We start from the raw sequence: 24608 nt of genomic DNA, 5'->3' as shown, positions 1-24608 counted from the left end.
ATCATTATGAGTTGTCACATCCTGTTTATCACAGTTAAAATAAATAACACTCTTATGAGAAATACAATTGTCTGGTGTAAGCAGTATATGGTGTTAAATAGACCTACACTACTGTACTTTAATGTCGGTCATAAGGGTGGTACTTCAAGAGCCATATTTTACGAGGGGGTATTTATTGTGAAAAGTTTGAGAACCACTGATCTAAGACACAGACTTGACTCAACAAAATACCATTTATGTTAATTGCCATTTTTATTGTATTATTTATCTATTTTAAATGTAGGGGTACATTTAAGAGTTCAGGCTTTTTAAATCTGACATTGCTTCCATTCCTGTCAGTATTAATATTTCATGCCAATATTACATAAAACTGTTCGGGCAGCACACAACCAGAGTTTGCTGTAGTGCAAAAGCAACAGTACAAATTTGAGCTCAGTTCAGACTAGATGCTGCCTTACTGTACCATCTTGTGGTTCAAAGTGGTATTACATGAGGGTGTAGGCCCAGATTTCAACATGATTACTTTACTATTGCATCAGAAATCAATATTCTTCACTAATTCACACAATTGAAATTTGCCGAACATGCTTTTTCTGCATTTCAATCTGTTTTAAAGTTCCTAATTTGTAACTATAAAAAGCAGCAGCAACTTTCAGCCGTTTGAGAGAAACTGAAGAAGACATTTACTGAAGTTTTAGGACCAACAGACTGATGAATAAACCAAGTAAAGCAAAGTAAAGACAAGCTGCACTTTGACTTTTATTAGAACAATTTGCTGGAACTACAGAGTAATGAAGTACTTTTTGTGTGGATGACTTCCAACCTTACTGTACAGCACAGAGCACAGAGGGACAATATATGTAATCAATATATGATGCAGAATGAACAAGTAAAGACTGTAAGCTGAGTCTGAGGCTCATGCAGGACATTTCATAGTGAGGTGTCTTTGGTTGGATTATTCAAACATTTACATCAAAGCACCAAACTCATTTCTCACAGATGAAGGTCTTTGATTCAGGATCATATGACCCCGTCCATTTCCTATTATTGTCACAGCAGACTCCACGGTATCCAGAATAAGGATCTGACCATCCTGTTGCCCAGAACCTGTCAGAGAGATCAAATCTGATATGAAACTGGACTAAACTCATAACTATTGTCACATTCATATAAATATGCGTCTCTTTTGGAATATTTCCAATATTTGCTGTATTTCTTTCCCAGGTTTCTCGCCCACTTTCCCTCCTTTAGACTTTTCTCTGAGAATCATCATGCACACTAAAACAGCTTTCAAGCTTTGATGAATATGAAATCTTCCTGCTGTAAAAATGGAGAATAAAAAGAAGTCAGAGCTGACTTTCTGCTGTTTGAAACTGTTTTGTCAGCTGTTTACAGACATCACTTTGAAATGTGTGTCTATCAGGTCATATTTACTGAAGCTTCTTCCTTCATATGTTCTGAAGTTTTACAAACACCAAAGAAGAAGAGACAGGAATTCTCTGAAACACTTTTTGTTCTGTGAGAAAAGAAACATTACAGCACAAAAACATGAAGACAAATTGAACAAAGTGAAATGTGTCGGTCGCTGCTTTGAACATGTTTCAATGCTGATTCCTTCAAACTGACTTGTTGTAACTGAACGTCATCACAGACTGCAGATGAAGAGAGTTCAAGCACAGCTGTTCATTCAAAGGAGGATTTCTGCTTTTCTTTACATTCAGTTTGTGGGGCTGTTGGAAAATAGCTCAACTCATGTATTGCTGATCTATCTTCCAAAACATCCATGTTTCACTTCTAAATAATAACTCTGGAATAGAAACAAACTAATGTCTCACGTTTCTGTCAGCGCTGATCCGTCCACCCATTCCCATTTATATCCTCCTGATGTCTGTTTGGCTCTCAGACCAATCCAGGACTCTCCTCCAAATTTACTGACAAATTCCTGTTTGAGAAGAGACACAAATATTGTCTCCAGTCATAATTCAGCACTTCTGTTGTAGTGACATCATCTTGTGAACATGTCTGAAGGAAGAATAACTGTGATGAAACTTTTCTTCCATTGTGCAGAAATCAGAAAGAGCCAAAGAATCAATGAATATCAGCTCCTCCTGTAGCTCAGTCAGTGTTGCAGTGGAATCAGTGTTAACAAATCATTTGATTCAGTTGGATTTACTGTATTTTTCACACCATAAGGCGCACCAGATTATAAGGTGAAAACCAAACAGTCAGATAAGTCATATTTTACTCAACTTATTCTTCTTGCTTCCTCCACTTCCCTACCATTGATTCATTAATGCTGAATTCTCTGCAGCTGCTCTGTTCCCATGTTGTTGCAGTATGTTAATGACTAACCTGGTATTGTGGATGGATTATCTCAGTTGTTCTCCTGACTGCAGTTTGTTCCGTTTACATCATCCTCCCATGTAATTGCATTTGTCCCTAACCATCAGGAACCCTCACGTTAACTTTTGTCCAGCGTTTATCCTCCAGCTTCACTGTGCTAATGTTATGCTAACGTAGCTGTTTTGTTAGCGATCACGTAGCACATCATTATATACCAGCTAGCCCAACTTCAGTAACCCTACAAACGTCACTGCTGTTTAGTTTTCTGTCTTCATTTATGTTGGAAGTGATAGCAGAGCTGTACGTTTGATTTTTTTCAGAAATCTCTCTGTCAGAACATGCTATATCATGTTTAGGTGGAAACTAGTGAGCTAACTCCCTGCTAACTTCTAACTCTGTTAAATGTAATAAATTCTGTTTTCATGGATGCCTGGATGTTAAACTTAATTGTTGCACCTGGTAAAGCAGCAACGCTGATCATTTTATTAAAGATGAAAGAATTTAGACACTTTTTAACTCTCAGTGATGCCACAGTGTTTGTTTGACTTTGGGACCTGAAGACGACGGAGTTTTGGACCCAGATTACTCCGTGAGGCTCCTGACTACGGCAGCCGTAATGCTCCAACAATCCATCAAACAGTGCGCCTTCATAGCTTACCAAAGTCACACTAAAACATTTTTTGACAGATTTCTGTGCGCCCTGTACCACATAAAATTGGTTCGAGGTCAGTGAGCACAACCAGAATTCATACATAAGGCGGACTGTCGATTTTGGAGAAAATGAAGGGATTTTAAGTGCGCCTTATAGTGTGGAAAATATAGTAATCAGAAAAAAAATCTGGATTATGAAGATTGCTCTGATTTTATACAATTTCTGTGTAATTTAAATTTTTGCTTCGAATTTGTCAAATGTGCAAAAACTTTACATTTGAATGTGAGTGTCTGTAACAAAAATGGAGAATCCAAGAAATCCATCAGAGTGGAGACAGGAAGCAGGTCACAGACTGACAGCAGGTCAAAAACACAAGTAACAGATCACTGTCAACTCCATCAAAGATCACACAGACATGAACAAACACACCCACCTGTTCCTCTTTGCTGTTTATCATCACCAGATCAGCTCCTTTATCCTGACAGGCTCTCCTGCTCTCAGACCAAGTTTTACTCTCAGTGGATTTAAAGTAACAGCTGCTTCCAAATCTCGTCCATCGATCAGGACACTTCTCTTAAAGTCAAACACATGTTTTAAAGACAGATTTTGTGTCCTGTTGTATCACATTAATCTTTGGTCCCTGTCATTTTCCCTGTAAATGCTTCATTTGTCTGTTTATATTAAATCCTCTATCAGGAATTTAGGTGTCACTTTTGACTCGACTCTCGCGTTGGATGGTCATTGAAATCTCTGGTTTGGTCTTGTTTTTAATCATTTAAGAAATGTGGCTCTGAGCTGGAGATTGTTATGCATGCATTTCTTCACGGTTGGACTAATGTAACTCGCTGTTTATGTGTCTAAGCAAAGGTTCTGTGGACAGTCTGCAGGTTGTGCAAAACGCTGCAGACAGACGTTTGACAAAACCTTCCTAGTATTCACATGTGACACTGTTGCTCGGTTACACTGACTTCCTGTTGAATTTAGAGGCCATTTTAAGATCCTGATCTTGACATACAGAGCTGTGCATGGACTGGCACCAGCCTAAATCTCTGATCTGCTACAGCACTATGTCCCCAGAAGGTCCCTAGGGTCATCTGATCAGGGCTTACTTGCTATGAAAAATATTAAGAGGGTGAGGCACAGGGTGGTAGAGCTTTTGCCACTGTGTCCCCTCAGCTGTGGAACTCTCTCCCCCAAACATTAACAACTGTGGACTCAGTAGTTGATTTTAAAAAAAACTCAGAACTGCTTTTGGTTAATTTTTGCCTGTTTTATATTGTCTTTTTAAAAAGAAAAAACTTTTCATGACTTGTTATCTTATGTGCAGCACTTAGTTTATTATTTTTATTATTATTAAACTCAGGTTTTCTCTCTTATTCATAATGAACTGAAACTTACATTTATACAGAGAAACTGTTACACAGCATCAAACATTTAGGATTCAAAACAAAGACACAATCAGGTTATCACTGTGTAACACTGATGTTTTCTATCAGTTATTCAAACTTTATTACCTTCTATCTTCTCCTTCAGCTTCTTCACTTCTTCCTGTAACTGACTGTGGTTTTTACTCAGTTCATCATAACGGCTCTGTAACCGAGTCAGGCTGGTTTTTGTGCCTTTAGAGTAAAACAGATTAAAATTAAGTTAAAATGTTCTACAAATATATCTGTGATATAAGAACTTGGTGTTTGCTTACCTTGAAGTTCATCCTGCAGCTCACTCTTGTTCAAAGCATCTGAAATAGTTCAGTGAAAGCAAAATAAAATAAAATGAGTGAAACATTGAACAGAAATAATCTTCTTCCTCTGCTTTGTCAAATATCAATAAGAGTCAGAAACTTGCAGCCATTGCTCTTTAACATGTCCTGTGGGTGGAGGTGTTAGAACTACAGGAAATCTGATGAGCTAAATACGTATCAACTGTGAACAAAAACCACTGACAAGATTCAGAATAATTGTGCTTCAGTGTAGAGGAAGAAGGTGAAGAGTCAAACAGCATTTCTACACCTGTAGTCAGAGATGTTATGTAGGGCTTTGGAACGTGATGTCACGGGGGTGGGCGTGGAAAGGATTTTGTCCCGATCCGCCATTTTGGGGGTCTAAACAAAGCGCAAGCGAAAAAGTAGTCACACACAACAGTTCGTTCTTGCTGTGTGGTCCGCTGCAATGTTCAATCGCACAACCGGCAAGAGAATAAGCTTGAAAATGGTTTATCTTTTCATTCTTTCCCAACCTGGAAGCAACATGAAGCAGCTCGTGTGTCGATGTTACCAAACGAAGGCGTGTAGCCTGGATAGCAGCCGTGAGCTGATATCCAGTTCTCTTCCATCTCCAAATATCTGTTGGTTCTAAATCTGGTAAGTTCTAAATATGTTCATATCTTTATAGCCTATTAGTTTTATTTTTGATGCGCTCTGAGGTCATAGCAAATTAGAACAAACATCCTACTGAGTGATTTTGCAGAACTACCTTCTATTTATAGAGTTGCTAATTATTTGGCATTATTGCAGCAAACCAGCCAATGAAATGGATGAAACATCGTGACTGAGTTCCAGCGCTACACAAGGAACCTGCTTCAAACATACCACCATGCCAATCAGATTACTTCTTCCATGTGAGGGTGAAGAGGTGACCCTTCAGGATAAGATGGTGAAGGTTTGCTGCGTTTGGTGAACAGTGTGATAATAAAACAAGGGAAAAATGAAACCTGCTCCTGTTAAATATTCTTAAGTCTTTTGCTGTATAAATAGCTGTATTTTTTCAAAAGATACAGTAAATAAAGTAATGTTAGTAGTGGGTGATATCATGTAAACACATGATTTTGTGTAAACATTTTGTCATTTGTAAACTGTAAATGACATGGATTCTACATGTAATGTGATGTTCTATAAAGTGGTTTTAATTTAAAAAAAAAAAAAGAGGCAAAAATTAGTTTGTTTCTTTATTCAACTTTTGAACAGCGGGACTCAGTCAGTACATATTCAGTAAATGCAAATTATTTACACGGCAGTGCACTACAGGCATAAATCTAGACCCCTAGATAAAACATTATGGCATTATAGCAGTGACGACTCCTCCACAGTAGCAGGTGGGATTTTTCTGTTTTGAGGCTCCTTTTCCCCGTCACTACAGATGGTCTGTTTATGTTTTGATCAAGAGCCTTTTTTGGGCAGCTGAAGAGGAGAAGTCTATCTTATGGCCAACCTCTGGCTGTATCTTGGTCATATTACCCAGCAAAACCCAGTATGCAGGTTCATCTGTAACAGTCCTTGTGCCACAGATCAACACTGTTGCTTCTACATTAAACAGAAGAGCAGTGACGTGGGTGCAGGTCTCCGTGACTCCGGCCATGCAGGTGCAGCGGGCGACTTCAACCTTCCCTGTGATGCTCACAGTGACCCATGGCTGCAATGCTGGTTCATTCAGTCTTTGAGAGTGCAGGACCTGAAACACACACAGACAAAGTTCATTTAAAGACAAGAACTATGAGCCAAGGCCGACACAAATGTGTTTAATCTACTTTATCATAAATGTAACAAAGTGTTTAGAAAGTTAGCACATACATGTCATTTTTCATTTCTTTATGTGTCCATCGCTGCAGGTTATAGTGTAAATCTGCCTGTTCTGTCAGAAACCTGCCTGCAGAAAATGAACCTAAAGTATGTAATGCAAGGATGTCATCACTTTAGAGATGGAGAAAGCATAAATTGACAGTTATGAATCACTTAATATGATATGAGATTCTGCAGGTCATTGATCAATGTATAAAACTAAAATAAAATGTATTTTAGTGACACAAGATACAAATATTGACGCAAGATGTATAATTAGGATTATTTATAATAAATATGAATAAATCATTGCAATTTCTTTAACCATAAAGAATAACTAAATCCTTCAGGACAATGTCTCATCAATGCACTGAACTCACTATGTTATCCCTCTAACAGCCTCCACATGTTCTCACTGTAATTTCCCCTCATGAATGAATTTATGCTGCACTAATGTGAATGTTTGCAGGAAAATCAAACGCATTTCACTCGCAGTACTCGAGCTGACTTACCTTTGTTCGAATGACGACTTGTACGCGCTGACTCCACAGATAAGGTATGAACTATGTCAGGCTACGTCAGTAGCGGTTGGTCTCCAGGGTTTCTACTCCACTGCCGTATTTCATACGGATCCACATTTCCAATGCAGGCTCTTTTCTGCAAGTACAGCTGCTTCGCCTCTGGACGCAATCGGTCTCTATACAGTCCGTTCTCTTTTGAGCTGCTTTTAAGCATCTTGTAATCGTCGTTCCAACAGTGTGTTTGTTTTGATTCGTAGACCCCGAAAATGGTGCCGCGCTCCCACAATGCATTGCGGCGTGACGTCAACTCCAAAGCCCTACATGCTTTGAAAGAATAGATTCTGACTCATGTGACATGTGCCTGTTCTCACTGAAAATATGTCTTTTTGCATTCAGTCAAAGCTGCTCTGAGGCTTCAACACTTCCTCATATCAAAGGTGTTTCCATGTGATCAGGTACTTCCTGTATTTGCTGTGGCAGAAGGACACGTTCTGGTTGTGAAGCTGCATGTTTGTTGGCTGCTGGGATTCAGTATCAGTCATACATTCATTTGCAGGAGAAGTTCAGAGGTTGTATCTTATCTTACAGCATATGGACAGGATGATGATCCCAGCTAACATCAGGAGGCACAGCACTCTTAGACCCAGTGTAGCACATCTGAAAGAGCCCTTCAGGACTGAAGGAGGATTCAGAGTCTGTGGTCCTGTTAGAAAGCAGTGTGGATGTTGGTCTGTGCTTATTTCCTGTCACTCTGTGTTTAATAGACCTGTGGTTGTGGTTGTATCAACTTAGCTTCATAAAAGGGTCGGTTGCCAAAAAACAAGGAAATATAACATCTGCACTGTAACTAAAGTGCCTGAATCAATTTGCTGTTCACAGAGCTCTACAAACCAACGTGGGAAAAAAACGTAAACTACAAAGGTTCATACAGCACATGGAGAAACAGATGTTTGATGAGCTGCAGTTATTTGGCATTAAAAGCTGACTGTAACAAACTGGAAGTACATTTATTTGTATAATTGACTTACCTCCTTCCTGCGACTGAAAATGATCATAACTATCTCTGATCTCATCTGTACTCTCGTAGGTATCCACCTCCCTCTGCTCCCACTCTGCTCCGTCCTCCTTTCTGCTGTATCTCACCTTCTTTGATAGATCTGGTTCAGCATAAATATCTGAGGACATCGTGAGAGGACTGAGACAGCTGAGCAGAAGCTGCACTTACAGAGTTTAAACTATACTTTAACAGTTCTGCAGTACTAACCCTTGTATATATGGTGCTATGCTGTACTGTTCTTGTCCAGCCTTCTGTCTGCTTTCAGACAGGAAGAAACTCTGAGGAAGTGACATCATGCAAAGGACCACAGACCAACACTTTCATTTGATTGCATAAAAACCTCGAGTGTGCTTGAACACACAAATGGAACATTTCATGGTATTTATATTTGCAAAGCCCCTCAGAAACATGTGAAAACATTTGCATGAAACAGGAATAAATGCATTTTCTTTGTTTAACAAAAGGTGAGCTTGTGGTGAAAAAAAAACACACATACGTCATGCTCACACGTGTGCACCTCATGTGCACAAAGCAGGAAATGTCTCTTTGTCAGTAATACGTTTTTCTATTTCCTGATAGAAAACAAACTGTTAAACTGTTTAAGATTTCATGTGACTAAAGTTACCAAGTTGTTTTTAAAGTATACGATCATTTTTTAGCTCGTAAATTAACATCAAAATGAAACTTATGCACAAGTTCAGTAAGGAAGATCTATGGCCTCACATCTGTCCACTGCCAGGCGCTGCTGACTAAATCTAAGCTTTATCACTTCCACTTTCCCACACTGTCAAGCTGTTTGCGTTATCACTGGTCTAGTCCAATGACCTTTTCCTGGCCTTCTCCAGGCCAATCAGCATTCATGCCACGTACAGCAGCGCAAACAAATTCATCCATCCCTGGGCTTCCATGTGTCTTTAATGTTTGCAGAAGAGTATTGCCAGGGTAAAATCCAATTTCAGTTGTCTCTGGCTGTCATTCTTTTTTCTCTCGCTATTTAACAGTCATCTAAGTGTGCCTGGAATTTTCTCCAGTTAACAATAAATCCAGGCACAGTATATTTCAAATCAGTTTATACTTGCCTCTCTCAGCTACTCCACATCACAAGCTCAAATTCCCAGTCTGATCTCTCAGCCCGTGTATTCCAGCAGCTCAGTTATTCAGTCATGCATGTTAATTAATTATCTTCCATCCATCCATCCATCCATCCATCCATCCATCCATCCATCCATTCACTTCTGCTTATCCTTTTCAGGGTCGCAGGGGGCGCTGGAGCCTATCCCAGCTGTCGTAGGGCGAGAGGCAGGGTACACCCTGGACAGGTCGGCAGTTTGTCGCAGGGCCAACACACAGAGACAGACAACCATTCGCACTCACATTCACTCACACATTCACTCGCACATTCACACCTAATGGCAATTTGGATTATCCAATTAACCTATCCCCATCTGCATAACTACAGAAAACGAAAAAAAATTAAAATTATACAAGAAAATTGTAAAATAATCAATGCCAGTGTTTCTGACACTTTTAGACGAGTAAACATGTCCCGGGTCAAATTGACCCAGGAACATAATTGGTGTTCCTGGACACCAACATAACAGGAGGGTAAAGTTCCGCTCTTGTTTTCTATGCTGCGGTTCCAGCAAAGACGAAACAGCCGGGTCACTGGACTCGCTGCTCCTGTGTCAGCGCACAGCAGGCACACTTTGCTCCCCCTCCCCCCTCTTGTGTTTAGATGTTGCGCCGTGACGTGACGTGACTTAAGACGCTTTGGGGGTTGTTAAGTTGTTTACATATTATTTATATTTTCACCAGTTGTTATTTTTGTTGTTGAGAATTTTAATTGTAATTTCTGTATTATAGTTTCTCAACAGTACTTGTTTGTTTTAATTTTTTACTGTTTTTTGCACACTTTTTATGTAAGATCTTTCTAAAAGAAAAAAAAAAAAGGAAATAAATAAATAAAAATTGGTAACTATAAACCACCAAGGCTGTGAGCCCCGACCAAACCTACTCTCCACTCCGCAAACAGGCGAGAGAAGTGACCCGAACGATCGGCGCCCCATGCTCCGACCCAGGGAAGTGTCCACTCTGGCGATCACGCACGCATCATTCTGTACAGTTGTGTACTGTATTTATTCTTATTGTATTCTAATTTTTGCCTCATAACTTTTGCACTGTCCACTTCCTGCTGTGACAAAACAAATTTCCCACGTGTGGGACTAATAAAGGTTATCTTATCTTATCTTATCTTATCAAGCGGCGCTGGTGACGAGGTGGTTCCCCGAGCCCTCACCTCAGCATGCCACCCTCGGGCGTGGTAGGACCCCCACACACCTCGACCTCTGTCTCCAGCTTGGGAGGTCCCACCCTTACAATAATCACACGGTTGCTGTAACACTACATTCAATGCCTGCAGTTCTCCCACTGCCAGCCGTACACTTTACCACCAAAAACAACAACACAAGCAGAGCACAGTCCTGGGTTTTAACTATTTAATAATAAAAAAAACCGCAACATCACAAAAAACACTTGAGGTCATGAAAATTTATTGAGATTTAGCAATTCAAAGAGCATCCACCTTATTTTCGATATCAGCAATACTGGCCCATATTTACTTGGTATTGGATCGATACCAAAATATGTAGTATTGCACACCACTAATGGCAGTCCATTCTCCCTGCAGCACGGAGTACACTGCCCATGAGGCTGCATTCTTTAGAGCTATGCCTTCATATTAAATCATTTTTTAATAATAATTGTTACAAATATTTCATCACTTCATTATGCGGGCCGCAAGATTGAGGCCCAGGGATTAGAGCCTGCTAATACGTCTTTTGTTTGGGTTTCCACCGGCGTGGAATTACCAAAAAATAGAGAGGGCATAGCATAACATATGAAACAGGAAAAGGCCGCCATGTTATCCATTTATTTCAACAAAGCAACTGTACTCTGAATATCACTTTCTTCAAGGGAAACTGTAACGGAATACAGTTACTCATATTTTGTATTTTAAATATGCAACACTGGTACATGTACTCCGTTACTCCGCAACACAACAAAGAACACAAGGAAAAATGCAGACAATAAACATACACTAGGGCGAACGAGGCAAAAGGCCATAGATGCGAACACAGCTGAACATAATCTAACTAATGAGACTGGGAAGCAAAACCGAACAAGATGCACACAGGACAAGAGACAAGAGAGAACTAGTGAGAGAAACAGAGACACGACTGGGGAACAGGCCAATCAACATGGAGACAAGACTGACTTCACAGAGAGATACTAACACAGGAAGAGGGCGGGGACACAGAGGGGGGATGATAACACAAAACCTGAGGCTAGATAACAAACTAAGACCTGGGACACAAACAGAGACACAACAATCATGACCAAAACTTCACCTCAGAACATGAAATGAACCAGAATCAGACGTCAAACACAAACGCTGGCTCACAGACCAGGACCATGAGCCTCCACACAGAAAGACTCCACCCAAAACAGGAACTCTCTTTCTGAGAAGTGATGGTGCTCACCACTGCAGCACCACGCTGCCCTGTTAGTTTCTGTGCTGGTAAAAATAAAGATGAATAAATAGTTCACTCTGACATATTTCCTGTGTCACAAACACTTCTTCTCTCTGCTGCTTCAATGTACTTACAGTTTGTAGAAGGCAGCGTCTAACAAATATCATGGTCCTGAGTCTGGGTAGTCAATGTTTATGTTTTGATTATTTTCTATTCTGTGATTTTAGTCTGGTTTTTTTTTCATGGTTTAGTCTTTTGCATTTTCTAGCTCTCTAAGTCCTTCAGTGTTTTGTGATTTTGAGTTCTTAGGGTTTGCTCCTGTGCCTCCCATATTTAGTTATTTGTTCTTATTGAGATGACATTATACAATCCTGCAAGAGTGGTTGGTTGCCTGGACTCACGAAATTTACAAGGTCACACGGGATTTTCCAAAGGAAAATCACTGGAATTATAAGAGGCAGACAACTATACACACACCACATGTGTTTGCTGTTTATATTTGGTTCAACCTGTCAAGGACAAAAACGTAATGAAAATTCTGCATCAAGCCTTGTAATCGTAGCTTTCCTAATTTTGGTAAGTCTGGGTTGACAGCAAGGTGGTGCCGTAGTTAACGTTGTTTCCTTCCAGCAAAAAGGTCCTGGGTTCAAATCCCCTGGGTTCTCTCTTGGTACTCAGGAGTCCTTCCACATTTGAAGTCATGTAGTTATTAGGGTTAGGTTAACTGAAGATTCTAAACTATGTGTGAATGTGAGTGCAAATGTGAGAGCCCTGCCTCTATTCCTATCACATCTGTGATAGGTCCCACCCTCCCCTCCCTCCCCTCCCCCCCCCAACCCTGAAAATGATAAGAGGATGGATGGAGTGGAAGTTATAGTAAACCAATTGAAAATGTATGCTAACCAGACTCTAGATTTTGTTGAACATTATGTAATATGAAGATAACATGTAGTATTTAAGTGAAAAAGTAGTATTGGGTTAAAGGTTATTGAATAGTGTTGGAATAAAGAAAATTTTGAAGGTTAACATATTCCAAGAGCTCAACTTACTTCATCTAAACATGTTTCAATCACATTTTATCAACAGAAAATGCCCAGGTTTATAGAATATGAATAACTAGGGCTGCTCGATTATGGCAAAAATGATAATCACGATTATTTTCACTCAAATTGAGATCTCGATTATTTGACGATATTTATTTAACCCTTTAAGACCTACTATAGAACCAAGTCCGCCAGAGCTTTTATTTTTTTTTTACATGTTGTAGTGCCATTTGTGGGAGCATTTCAAGTTGCTATACAACTGTTATAGCCCATATTTTAATAATATGTATGCATTAAGTCCATAGTAAACATAGTAAAAAATTTAAAATCGTTTTGGGTTTTTTTACATATATTTCTACTTGGAGAAATTTAAGAGGTTTATCCCTCAAAACTTTAAATACATAAAAGTTGCAAACAATAGTTTACAACAACAGGAAATTTATTTTGAGTGTCTTCATAGTTTTATTTTGGAGATTTGGAGCAATTTGTATATACTGCAGGAAAAACGAAAAAACAATCCTATGATGCAAATTTGCAAAGAAAACAGCATCAAAATAAACTATTTCCAGCAGTGCAGTTTGAGTTCTAAGCATCCCAGAAACTATTCAGAAAAGTCAAACATGACAAGGAAAGGCTTTTACGGCCTACAAGTAAAAAACTACATTTTCTGCGAAAATGACGTCACTTCCGGTTTCGGGCAGGAAATGGCGGACATGCGATCGTTCGCGCTGACGTCTGTTTCACTGTGGGAAGTGTTAGGAACAGCTGATCGGATCGGCAAAGCGTGTTTCTGGAATATTATGTTTTTGTTCCTGCAAGCTCTTTTTATGCAGTTTTTGCAAAGCTTTATGTGGAAGGAAACTGTGACCAAGGACAAGCTGATGGCATCAGATGTAAGTACAACTCCTCTGGTTTCATATGCAAAACAAATTATTGCGCTAGCTTACACGGTTCAGGTTCTACAGGGATTTAAAAATAGTTACACAACACGGAGCGTGCTGCTCTGACCGGCTTTAAAGGGTTAACAATAACAATGTATTGAATAATGACTTTAAAAAAATAATATAAAATAGTGTGCAACACCACTGAAGTTTTTTTTTACCTCTCTTTTCAACCAACAGCAGTCACTCTCCTCTCCAAATAACTTCTGCTTAGCTTTCCGAGCTTCCCTCGGGTCCTCTTAATCAGCGGTCTCCAACCTTTTTTGCGCCACGGACCGGTTTATGCCCGACAATATTTTCACGGACCGGCCTTTAAGGTGTTGCGGATAAATGCAACAAAATAAAACCAGTACCGGTACCGAAAAAATGAAGATTTATTCATAACACACGTCAAAAGACCCAGGAAAACAGAGTTAACGATAAAAACGATAACAAAATAACGCTGAAAACCGATAAAAACCCTGAAAACCATACATTTCACACCTGAGCCTCTACTCTCGCGGCCCGGTACCAAACGACTCACGGACCAGTACCGGTCCGAGGCCCGGGGGTTGGGGACCGCCGCTCTTAATTGTTGTGACGCTTTGCCACACGGAGCAGTGCGAGAGTAAAGCATGAGGGAGGGGCTAATAATCGGCTCAGTCATTTTTAATGATAGTTGAAAGCCCAGATCGTCATCGTGATTAAAATTCGATTAATTGAGCAGCCCTATGAATAACTGCCCGTGCAAAACATCTGTCTGCAAATACTGGCCACTACTGAATTAAGTAAATCCAACATATTCTTTTTTTCAGTGTACACCCTCTTTGCTGTGTGTTACCTCCATGCTCCTAGTAATTTGCTAGCACTCTGTTTCCCAATGTAGTTTCTTAGTTTCTTAGTTCCTTTGTTTTTTGGTTTGAGTTTCTCATTTCTAGTTCCTTTATTTCGGTTTGGTTTTCTGCAAAAGTGTAGAATTATTTCCAGGAATAAAGCTGCCGTTTTCAGTTAACTTCCCATGTTTGAGTCTTGCGTTCAGGTCCTACATCCTGCCACACAGCCACACATGACAACAAGGCCATGTTATTATGTACATATTGCAACTGCTGAGTTAACCCTTATTATCTCTGTGATATTATAGACAATATTAAAAATAGAAACTTTCTGGAGGTATTTTAATGAACTGTTTCTGTCATTTATATTTTTATGTTATTATAATGTCTCAGTTTAATTTCAGTGTTTTAAATTTATGAAACTGAACTTCAGATCTTGTTGAATGCTGTTTTCATTTGTACATAACTCACAGTTTCACACATTGTGACGTGTCAGAAGAACTGTGTCTCTCTTCTAGTTTTACTTCCTCTGCGTTTTCTCTTCAAAGCTGTCTGACTTACCCCTTATAAGGGCTTTGGGTCCACATGAACCGTTTTCAGTTTTTAGCTTAAGAAAAATTATAGAAATAATTATTTTCTCAAATTAAGATTAATTGGCTGTGACTCATTTTCAGTGAGGAACATAACTCAGAAAACATTCACATTGACCTCCCGCCCCTTTCACATTTGCACCACATACAGGGTCTTCAGGTCCACTGGACCCGTGGCTAGTGAAAATGATCTGTGTGTGTGAGTGTGAGAGAGAGAGAAAAGCATGTGAATTGACCCAGGTGTGACCCATCAGTGCTGTTCCCACACAAGGTTACAACATTGCTGCAAAATTGGAGCAACCAACACTGTTCTGCACCCACATTCCCGCACATTTCACCCTCTGTCTTGCAGGAACGAATCTTGGAGGCATGAAACTACAAATATCTCTGTCATTGTGGTTCCATACCACAACTGATCAAGATGGCAAAGTGATTCTCTGTTCAGACTGTGTTACAGTTGATATTGGAAGAGTCAGAGAGCCTCAGGATGAGCCTGTGAGCACCCAGCTATAGGGCCAGACTCTCAGCAGCTTGCAAATAACACTGTATGGATGTCAAAACAAGGCAAAAACTGAATAGTCTTCCTGCTCAAGAAATGAACCCCCCCCCCTCATGGCTGCCAATGTGATTTGGATGACCCTAGGACCTACACGCTTGGCAGTTACTCATGCACAACACATCAAGTCTTCTTTTGACCTTTTCATGCCATACCCTATCAAGAAAATCATCCTCGATTGCACCAATTTAGAAGGAAGAAGAGTATTTGGATGCTTACTTTAGGATTCCTGTCCTTGCTGGCATTATGCAGGTCCACAGTGGGCATAGCCTAACAGAATCCCTGTGGGATGAAGAAACTGGCGGAGAACTTTTCCAGTCAACGATGTCTCTTAAAACTTTCGAAATACCATATTTCTAAGATTTTCAGGGCCGAGTACAATAACCTCAGTTTGATCTGAATTAAGAAGCAGAAAGTTAGCGGCCATCCAGGTCTTTAGGTATGTAAGACAATTTAACTAATGCAATTAGTTAATTGTTAATTGGTTAACTAATTGGTGTGTGTTATCTGGCTTCGTGGATAGATAGAGCTGGGTGTCATCTGCATAGCAGTGATCATTTATGCTATGTCTTCTAATGATGCTGCCTAAGGGAAGCATGTATAATGTAAACAGAATTGGTCCTAGCACTGAACCCTGTGGAACTCCATAACTAACCTCAGTGTGTGAAGAGGACTCTCCATTTACATGCACAAACTGGAGTCTATTAGATAGATATGATACAAACCACTGCAGCACAGTACCTGTAATACCTACAGCATGTTCTAATCGCTCTAATAGGATATTATGGTCGACAGTATCGAACGCTGCACTAAGGTCTAGCAGGACAAGCACAGAGATGAGTCCACTGTCAGAGGCCATAAGAAGATCATTTGTAACCTTCACTAAAGCTGTTTCTGTGCTGTGATGAGCTCTGAAACCTGACTGAAACTCTTCAAATAAACCTCTGCAGATGATCTGTTAGCTGTTTGACAACTACTCTTTCAAGGATGTTTGATATGAAAGGAAGGTTGGAGATTGGCCTATAATTAGCTAAGACTGCTGGGTCTAGAGATGCTTTTTGAGTAAAGGTTTAACTACAGCCAGCTTGAAGGCCTGTGGTACATAGCTGATTATTAGAGATAGGTTGATCATATTTAAGATTAAAATGACGATCAGTAATATGTTCTGGCTTTGCGGAGGGCTTTCTTATAAAGCAGCAAACGAGTCATCTGCTTTAGGCTACGTGTTTGAGAATTATACCACAGAGTCAGGTACTTCTGATTAGAGACCTTAGTTTTCACAGGAGCTACAGTATCCAGAGTCGTACGTAGTGAGGAGGTAAAATTATTAACACGATAATCGACCTCTGTTGGAGCAGCGTTCAGATAGCTGCTCTGCTCTGTGTTGGTACAGGGCATTCAAGATGATAACAGTGGGTGGATTATATTCTTAAACTTAGTTACAGCGCTTTCAGAAAGACATCTACTGTGATAAAGTCTACTCTCCACCGCTGTGTAATCAATTATTGTAAATGTAAATGTTATCAGGAAATGATCAGACAGCAGAGGGTTTTCAGGAAACACTGTTAAATGTTCCGTTTCTATGCCATATGTTAAAACAAGATCTAGAGTGTGATTAAAGTGGTGGGTGGGTTCTTTTACATTTTGAGAGAAGCCAATTGAGTCTAATAACAGATTAAATGCCATGTTGAGGCTGTCATTTTTAGCATCTACATGGATGTTAAAATCACCCACAATAATTATTTTATCTGAGCTCAGAACTAAATTAGATATAAAGTCTGAGAAATCAGACAGAAACTCTGTGTAAGGCCCAGGTGGACCATAGATGATAACAAGTAAGACTGGTTTCTGAGTTTCACAGCTGGGGTGGACGAGGCGAAGCATCAGGCTTTCAAATGAATTAAAAGTCTGTCTGGGTCTTTGGTTGATTAATAGGCTGGTGTGAAAAATTGCTGCCACACCGCCCCCTCGGCCTGTGCTTCGAGGTTTCTGGTAGTTAGAATGACTCGGGGTGTTGATTCATTTAAACTAACATAATCATCCTGCTGCAACCAGGTTTCTGTAAGGCAGAGTAAATCGATTTGTTGATCAATTATTCAGTCATGTACAGAGACTTGGAGAAGAGAGACCTAATATTTAATAATCCACATTTCACTGTTTTACTCTTTGGTTCAGATGTGGATACTGTATTGTTCTTTCTTTGTGATTGTTTATGTTTAAGTTGTTTGTTGCTGGTTTTTAGTTTGTTTTTTGTCTGTTTGGGAGCTGACACAGTCTCTATGGAGATGGGTTTTTGGGGGGGTAGCAGGAGGAGAGAAGCTGCAGAGAGGCGTGTAAGACTGCAACTCTGCTTCCTGGTCCCAACTCTGGATAGTCATATTTTGGGGGGTTTAATAAATTTGTCCATATTTCTAGAAATGAGAGCTGCTCCATCCAAAGTGGGATGGATGCCGTCTCTCCTAACAAGACCAGGTTTCCTCCAGAAGGTTTGCCAATTTTTTATGAAGCCCACATCGTTTCTGGGACACCACTCAGACAGCCAGCAATTTAAGGAGAACATGCGGCTAAACATGTCACTGCTGGTCTGATTGGGGAGGAGACCAGAGAAAGCTACAGAGTCCCACATTGTTGTGCAAAGTTACACACCGATTCGATATTGATTTTAGTGACCTCCGATTGGCGTAACCGGGTGTCATTACTGCCGACGTGAATTATGATTTTACTGTATTTACGTTTACCTTTAGTCAGCAGTTTTAAATTTCCTTCAATGTCGCCTGCTCTGGCCCCTGGAAGACAACTGACTATGGTTGCCGGTGTCTCTAGCTTCACATGTCTGAGAACAGAATCACCAATTACCAGAGTTTGACCCCCAGTGGGTGTGTCGCCGAGTGGGGAAAAACGGTTAGACACATGAACGGGTTGGTGGTGTACCTGGGGCTTCTGTTTAAGACTACACTTCCTCCACACCGTCGCCCAGCCGCCCTCTTTCCCCAGCTGCTTGGGGTCTGCCGGGGAACAGCTGGCAGGGCCTACGCTATCTTCGGCTGCACCAGCTACAGGGGCCTGGCATCTGGATGTAGTGTCGGACCAGCGGCGTCTGCAGGTCTAGGTTTATAACCTGAGAATTGAGAACCCTCAAACCATTCTAGAATAGCACAGAGCAAGAGTCGTTTGTTAATAACCACAGGTTGATGTCTGCTTGCCAAACAGTGTAAAACTTACGGTGACTGTTTAAATTAAAAGGATTTTAAGAGCCCGATATGTTGTGACCCGTCCCACAGGCGAGTGAATTATTTTGTGTTGTTTAATAGCAGCTGCGTTGAGAAAAAGAGGCAGATTAGATTGGCATGGTTGATCTCCGCAGCTGTGTGTGTGTCGAGTAGAATTTGACAGGCATCATGTCACATTCTTGGAGAGGAGAAGGCAGTCGGCCATGAAGGCGAGAGAGGAAGTGGAGATTGGCTCTGGGTGGAAGACAAGTTAGGGGAGGAAGTCTGCGTGACTGCACGGGGAAAAGTGCCTAAAACACAGGGTGAAGAGGCAAAAAGGGAAGTAAAAGAAATGCTGAAAAATAGAAAGGGGGAAAAATAGTATCATTAAGTAAAATCATTATGAATCATTATGCTGAGGAATGCAGTGATGTGAAGAGTGTGTGTGGCAGCCTGAAGGAACTCAGCTGATGTGAGTAGAATGAGTGATGAAAGAGACGTGTTAAAATGTGGATAGACGGATCAAAAGTGTTATTGAACAAAAGAAAGGCACCTTTTAAGGAGATGCATTTTTTGGGGGGGAAAAAAACGAGCAAGGGGAGAGTAGTTCCACTGAACACATACTATTAACCTGCCAACTAACGCACACACATGCAATGAAGATCACCTTACACTTAAGAACACGTCAATATCTCTCAGCAATACTAAAGCAGGGAAACTGAACACTTGTTATTAAATGTTAGATTTGTTTACTGCTGACAGATAACTCTCCAGGTTGCAGGACAACAATGTGACTTTTGTAAAAGAGACTGGTATGACCAACCAATGATCAGATAATTTAGTTGTTAAGATAGTAAAAATGTGGGATGTTTTCCGCTGACTGACCAACATGAGTGAGTTATAAATTGATATGGAAATTAGTTGAATTAGATTAGAGAAAAGATGAGATGATTATATTTTTAAAAAGGTATCTGACGATGTGGATAGAAGAGGCAGTGGGGGGGGGGGGGGGGGGGGGGGGGGAAGCAACTTCAGAAGAACTGCCTAAAGAAACGCCTAAAAGTGAGATAGGAGAGAAGGAGGAAAGAGGGGAGGGAGAGAGAGCTGACACAGAGCCTGGGCCGGCGCTTCTCCACTCTCGGTATAATACACCAGATAGTGCATCATTTTCCTGTTTGTCCACCCCTGTCTGTTCTTCTACTTATGCCCCATTACAGGCTGCTCTGCAAGCCCTGGAAGCCAAAGCTGACCTGGACTCCTGCTCTCCCCTCTACCCTCTTCGACGTGACCCTGACTAACCTCTGCAGCAGCTTGACCCACAACAACAACCTGAAAATCCCAACTGAGCTGCAGGAGGGGCGCCTCACCCAGCAGAGACAGAGGGCACTAAACCCAAGGCCCGCTTCACTAGACAGGAGGAGATCCCCAGAAGACCTCAGCTGACAGAGCTGTGACGACACGCCCATCAAGCTCCAATGAAAAGTGAGGTCTAGCAACAGAATGCTGACCTCCATAACTTTGCATTAACACTGTGCAGGGCGGTGACAGACCAACACGGAGGATTGGGCAGCACAGGAAAAGGGCGTGGCAGAGACAGAAGGAGCAATGATGTAGGTTTCACCTGCGGCGAGCATGGACACTGAAGAAAGGACTGCCCCAATTGGAGTCAGAACCAGGGTGGACAGCACTGTGAGCAGCAGTAGCAGTGGTCGCAAACAGACTGAAAAGGAGGAGGGCAGGACCCCAGGGCACGCTTCAGACTGTGGTTTACCCAAGACACCAGAACAGGAAAGTGATGAACACCTACACGCTGACTCAGTTAAAAGTGATGCACGCACGAATACATATGCACACGCTGGTGCTAACAAGTGTTTATGCTGATATGCAAAATGCTGCATACACACATATACACACACACAGATTTGGTTGCAAGAAGCTAATTCCTCTTGGGAAAATGGAACTTATATTGACCCCTGGGCCGGATCAGGTTTCTATTATTATTGTGGGGAATACAGACTATATGCTAGAATTACCAGAGGAACATTGAGTTGTGTTGCATGGTGAGCCTAGGAGCGCCGCTGATACTTGTGGGTGAAAAGAGGGTGAGAGTCTCAGGAGACAGGGTACGACAGCTTACCGCTCGGCGTAGACGCCATGTGCTGTTTAAAAGGTCCACTTCCTCGTTTGATTTATCTGTTGAGTCTCCAACATATATAGATGCCATAGGGTCCCTAGGTGAGTCCTGAGTGATCATACATCTGTCACGGTTCTGGGTCATTTTGACCCAGCTTTCTCTGTCTTGTATTTTGGTGTTTTTCTAGATTATGATTTATGTTCTGATTCTTGAGTTGGGCTGATCTGATTTTGTATTACAGTTCATATTTTCTGTCAATTCTGTCTCTCTGTCAAGTCTGTGTCTTAGTAAATTGCTTCTTGTTTCCTGTTTTACTTTGAAAGTTCATGTCTCATGTCAATGTGTTCAGTTTTACTTCTCCCGTCTCGTTAGCCTAATTTCTCCAAGCTGTGTCTCCCTCCTGTTTCTCATTCCCTGATTACTCCCCTGTGTATGTAAGCCCTGTGTTTTCCTGTGCTCTCTGTCGTGTTGTACCCTCAACATGCTGTGTGTTCGTTATGTCCAGTCCTCCAGTGACTCTTTTCTGAGTTTTATTTCACGAGTAAGTTTTGCCCGCAATAAAGCTGCATTTGGAGTTCCAGTCCTGTTTTGAGAGTCCTGCATTTTGGGTGCTTTTTCCTGCCTGCCACTCAGCCCACCATCACAAAATTACTAGATCAGGTTGCAGCAGGGTTTAAAAACATGCCTATAATGCTCTTTTCCCAGTGACTAAAAATAAGAATGTTGAACAAATTAATTACGTCCATTACAATGTTCTGAGGTTGGCCAATCTGACTCGGGATGCGATGGAGGGATTGGCCGAACAGCTGGGTCCCTCATCACTCATGGCAGTTCAGAATAGACTGGCTCTTGATGGAAAAAGGGTGTGTTTGTGTAATGTTTGGAGGTATGTGTTGCACTTTCATTCCCAACAATATGGCCGCAGACGGCTCTGTAACCACAGCCCTGGAAGGCCTCCAAACATTATCCAAAGAAATGCATGAGCATTCTGAAATTGACAATCCTCTGGAGGGGTGGATGACATCAGTATTTGGGCAATGGAAAGGTTTTGTTTTGTCTGTTATGGTTTCTTTTGCTACATTTTTAGCTATTACTGTTACATGTGGGTGTATTTTGTTCCATGCTGTGGTGGATTTTTGTATGACATATATAACTATATGCAGTATATGTCTATCTGCACTGAACATATATACGGTAACTTTCACATAGTTTTAGGCACAGGGTGTTTCTCTCACACACACACACACACACACACACACACACACACACACACACACACACACACACACACACACACTAAACGTTTTTCATGCAGCACATTCATGAAACTTAAAAATAGTAACATGATAACAGATACAGAAAACAACATAATAAAATTACTGCCATGTACACACACATACTATAAACCAATGACTATAGAAAACATGGACGAAGCGACACCGCCTCCTCCCATTGTGCAAAAATGAAGCCAAAATATCCTGCTTGTGGAGGCTGCCATCTTGCATTTTTGGAGGCAGAGTCTGCGCAGTAGTGACTTGAGGTGGAGCGACTGTGTAATGCTCCCGCCCACACACCCGCTGGACGTGACCGCAAACACACCCCCCTACACTTTTTACGTAGCCCGGCTGCTCCAGTTTTTAGCTGGTTTACCGCGACTGACGACTCGTTTAATTAAGGTAAATGCAACCACGTCACTGTTATGAAAAAGACACACAGCTTATCAACATCTAAAACCACTGTTAATTTGTTTGCTAGATTAGCCGCTAGCATACGCAATGTGTTGGGGGCTTGTTGCTAGCTGTGTTAGCGATGCTACACACCTGTTACTCTAATAGTCTGTATTATTGAAGGATTCAGCACTCCTTAGGTCTTATTATACATTCTTAGACAGCGATGAGATCAGCTACACACTCCAAGGAGGCCAAGAGTTACTGTTAATATCAAAAATATAACGCTGTCCTTTGAGATTTTAACATAAGACTGTGAGTGTAATGGATCTAAAACTGTTTACATTTTCAGAGCCCTCTACAGCCTGGTAACATGGAAACTTTAAAAGCATCAGCAGAATGTTTCAGTAGTGTAGTGTGATTTGTTCTTTTCATTTAATAATAGAGTCCATATTATATCAACAGCAAACACTTTCTGTTTCTGATCAACAAGTTCTGTTGATCCACTGAGAGAGGCTTCATTTAAGAAACAGGAACACTGAAGCTCATCATACTGATCAAGCAGGACTCATCATCGTCACCAGCAGCTCCCTCACAGGGAAATCTTCAGAGCTCCTCTGTAGGCTCGCCTCAGAAGATGGATAAACCCAGCATTTCATGAAGACTGTGATGAGACCCTTGGTTTGTGTAATGTTATAAATACTCGGATACTCCCCAGAGGCTCCGGACTTTTACATAAAGATATTATATTCAGTCCTGTAGAAAGTTATATATTTAAAAATATATGATCCTCTCTGGTTACTCTGGTATGAATAACTCTGAATCACTTTATGATAAATAACACACTATCTGCAAAAAATTGTGAAAGAATTCCAGATGACAAGTTTGTAGTTCAACATACAAGTGGCGACCTTTGACCTTCATCAGGTTTTATTTAATTGTGTCAGAGAAACTCAAACGTGCTCTTCATGCAGCTGAGTACATCAAGTGTTTAAAATAGAAGCTGTGCAACCAAAATTCGGCGAGCCAGCAGCAAAAGAAGCAGCAAACTACGCTTCACATTTGATGAACATCGTCATGAATTCCTTCTGAGTTTTGCTGTTTTGCTTCCACCATGATAAAAATCACACTTCATGCACAGCTAGCTCTCTCTCCCTCTCTCTCTGTACTTCAAGAACAGTTTCCCGTCTCTAATCTGTTTTCTGCATTATTCCTTCACTTATTACCCACCAGTCTACTGTTGTTTACAGCGCTGTCAGCCGCTGTCTTTTTCTTTTCTTTTTTTTTTCCCCCTTAAATGACCTTGGACAAGAAAGACTATTTTCTGCTGTTCAATACTGAAGAAATTTAAACTTTCAATCTCCTTCATGTTTTTCTGTGTTTTATTCTCAGTTACTTTGACACAAAGCGATCTGCTGTGATGTTCACAATTCTGATGAAGTCTCACATGTGTCAGTACTGATAAATGATCAGAATTATAAAATTTCTGACTGTCTGAGGCTAAATTGAATCGAATCAGGACTTTGAGAACCGGAATCGAATGGATTATAGAGATCAGTGATGATACCCAGCCGTAGTGAGCAGCCTAGGCCTGACAGAAGTGGATGTAGCTGTGGGTAATAAGAAAAGATGAAAAGAACTATTGATAACTTTTTTGTTAAGTTAAGGCCTGATCTGTCTGAAATTCATAGCCAGCTCTGACACGGAGCCATCAATCTTTGAATGCTGAAAAAGCACAGTGTATCCAGAAAACACATTATATGCTGCAATAAATGCACTGCCCAAGTGTCCCCTCTCCCCACTGCCTTTCAGCAGCATGCAACAGCAAACAGGTCATCAGAGGAGGCCGAGATGATGATTAACATTTTCTACAATATTGACACAGTACTTTAAGAACAAGATTGTTAGTTAATCATTTAGAAATGAATATTGTCTGTATGGATTTCAACTTCCCCCGCCCCAAAAAAAAAGTGCACATATAAAACTGCGGTGTTAAGCGA

General features: G+C 40.8%; 1 protein-coding gene across 1 annotated transcript; it reads right to left on the bottom strand.

Annotated features, from left to right (window-relative positions):
- Positions 1-258: 258 nt before the first annotated feature.
- On the bottom strand, positions 259-9280 carry LOC112430195 (CD209 antigen-like protein C). The gene is made up of 7 exons (XM_024798442.2): positions 8098-9280; positions 7656-7772; positions 4695-4733; positions 4510-4614; positions 3429-3568; positions 1836-1942; positions 259-1107 (listed from the first exon to the last, which is right to left on the bottom strand). The coding sequence occupies exons 1-7, from the start codon at positions 8252-8254 to the stop codon at positions 987-989; spliced, it is 786 nt and encodes a 261-aa protein (XP_024654210.2). The 5' UTR covers positions 8255-9280; the 3' UTR covers positions 259-986.
- Between the last annotated feature and the right edge of the window lie 15328 nt (positions 9281-24608).

Source organism: Maylandia zebra, linkage group LG22 (assembly GCF_041146795.1).
Source record: "Maylandia zebra isolate NMK-2024a linkage group LG22, Mzebra_GT3a, whole genome shotgun sequence".
Lineage (NCBI taxonomy): Eukaryota > Metazoa > Chordata > Actinopteri > Cichliformes > Cichlidae > Maylandia > Maylandia zebra.
Note: the sequence above shows the minus strand (reverse complement) of the source record. Positions and strands in the feature narration are given on the sequence as shown.

Bases quoted from the DNA above. Each gene is read 5' to 3' on its own strand.
- LOC112430195 (XM_024798442.2), bottom strand. From the start codon at position 8,254: ATGTCCTCAGATATTTATGCTGAACCAGATCTATCAAAGAAGGTGAGA. The intron at 7,773-8,097 runs GTAAGTCAATTA...GCTTTCTAACAG, and splicing joins TTTTCAGTCGCAGGAAGGAG to GACCACAGACTCTGAATCCT. The intron at 4,734-7,655 runs GTAAGATAAGAT...GAACTATTTCAG, and splicing joins CATCATCCTGTCCATATGCT to ATGCTTTGAACAAGAGTGAG.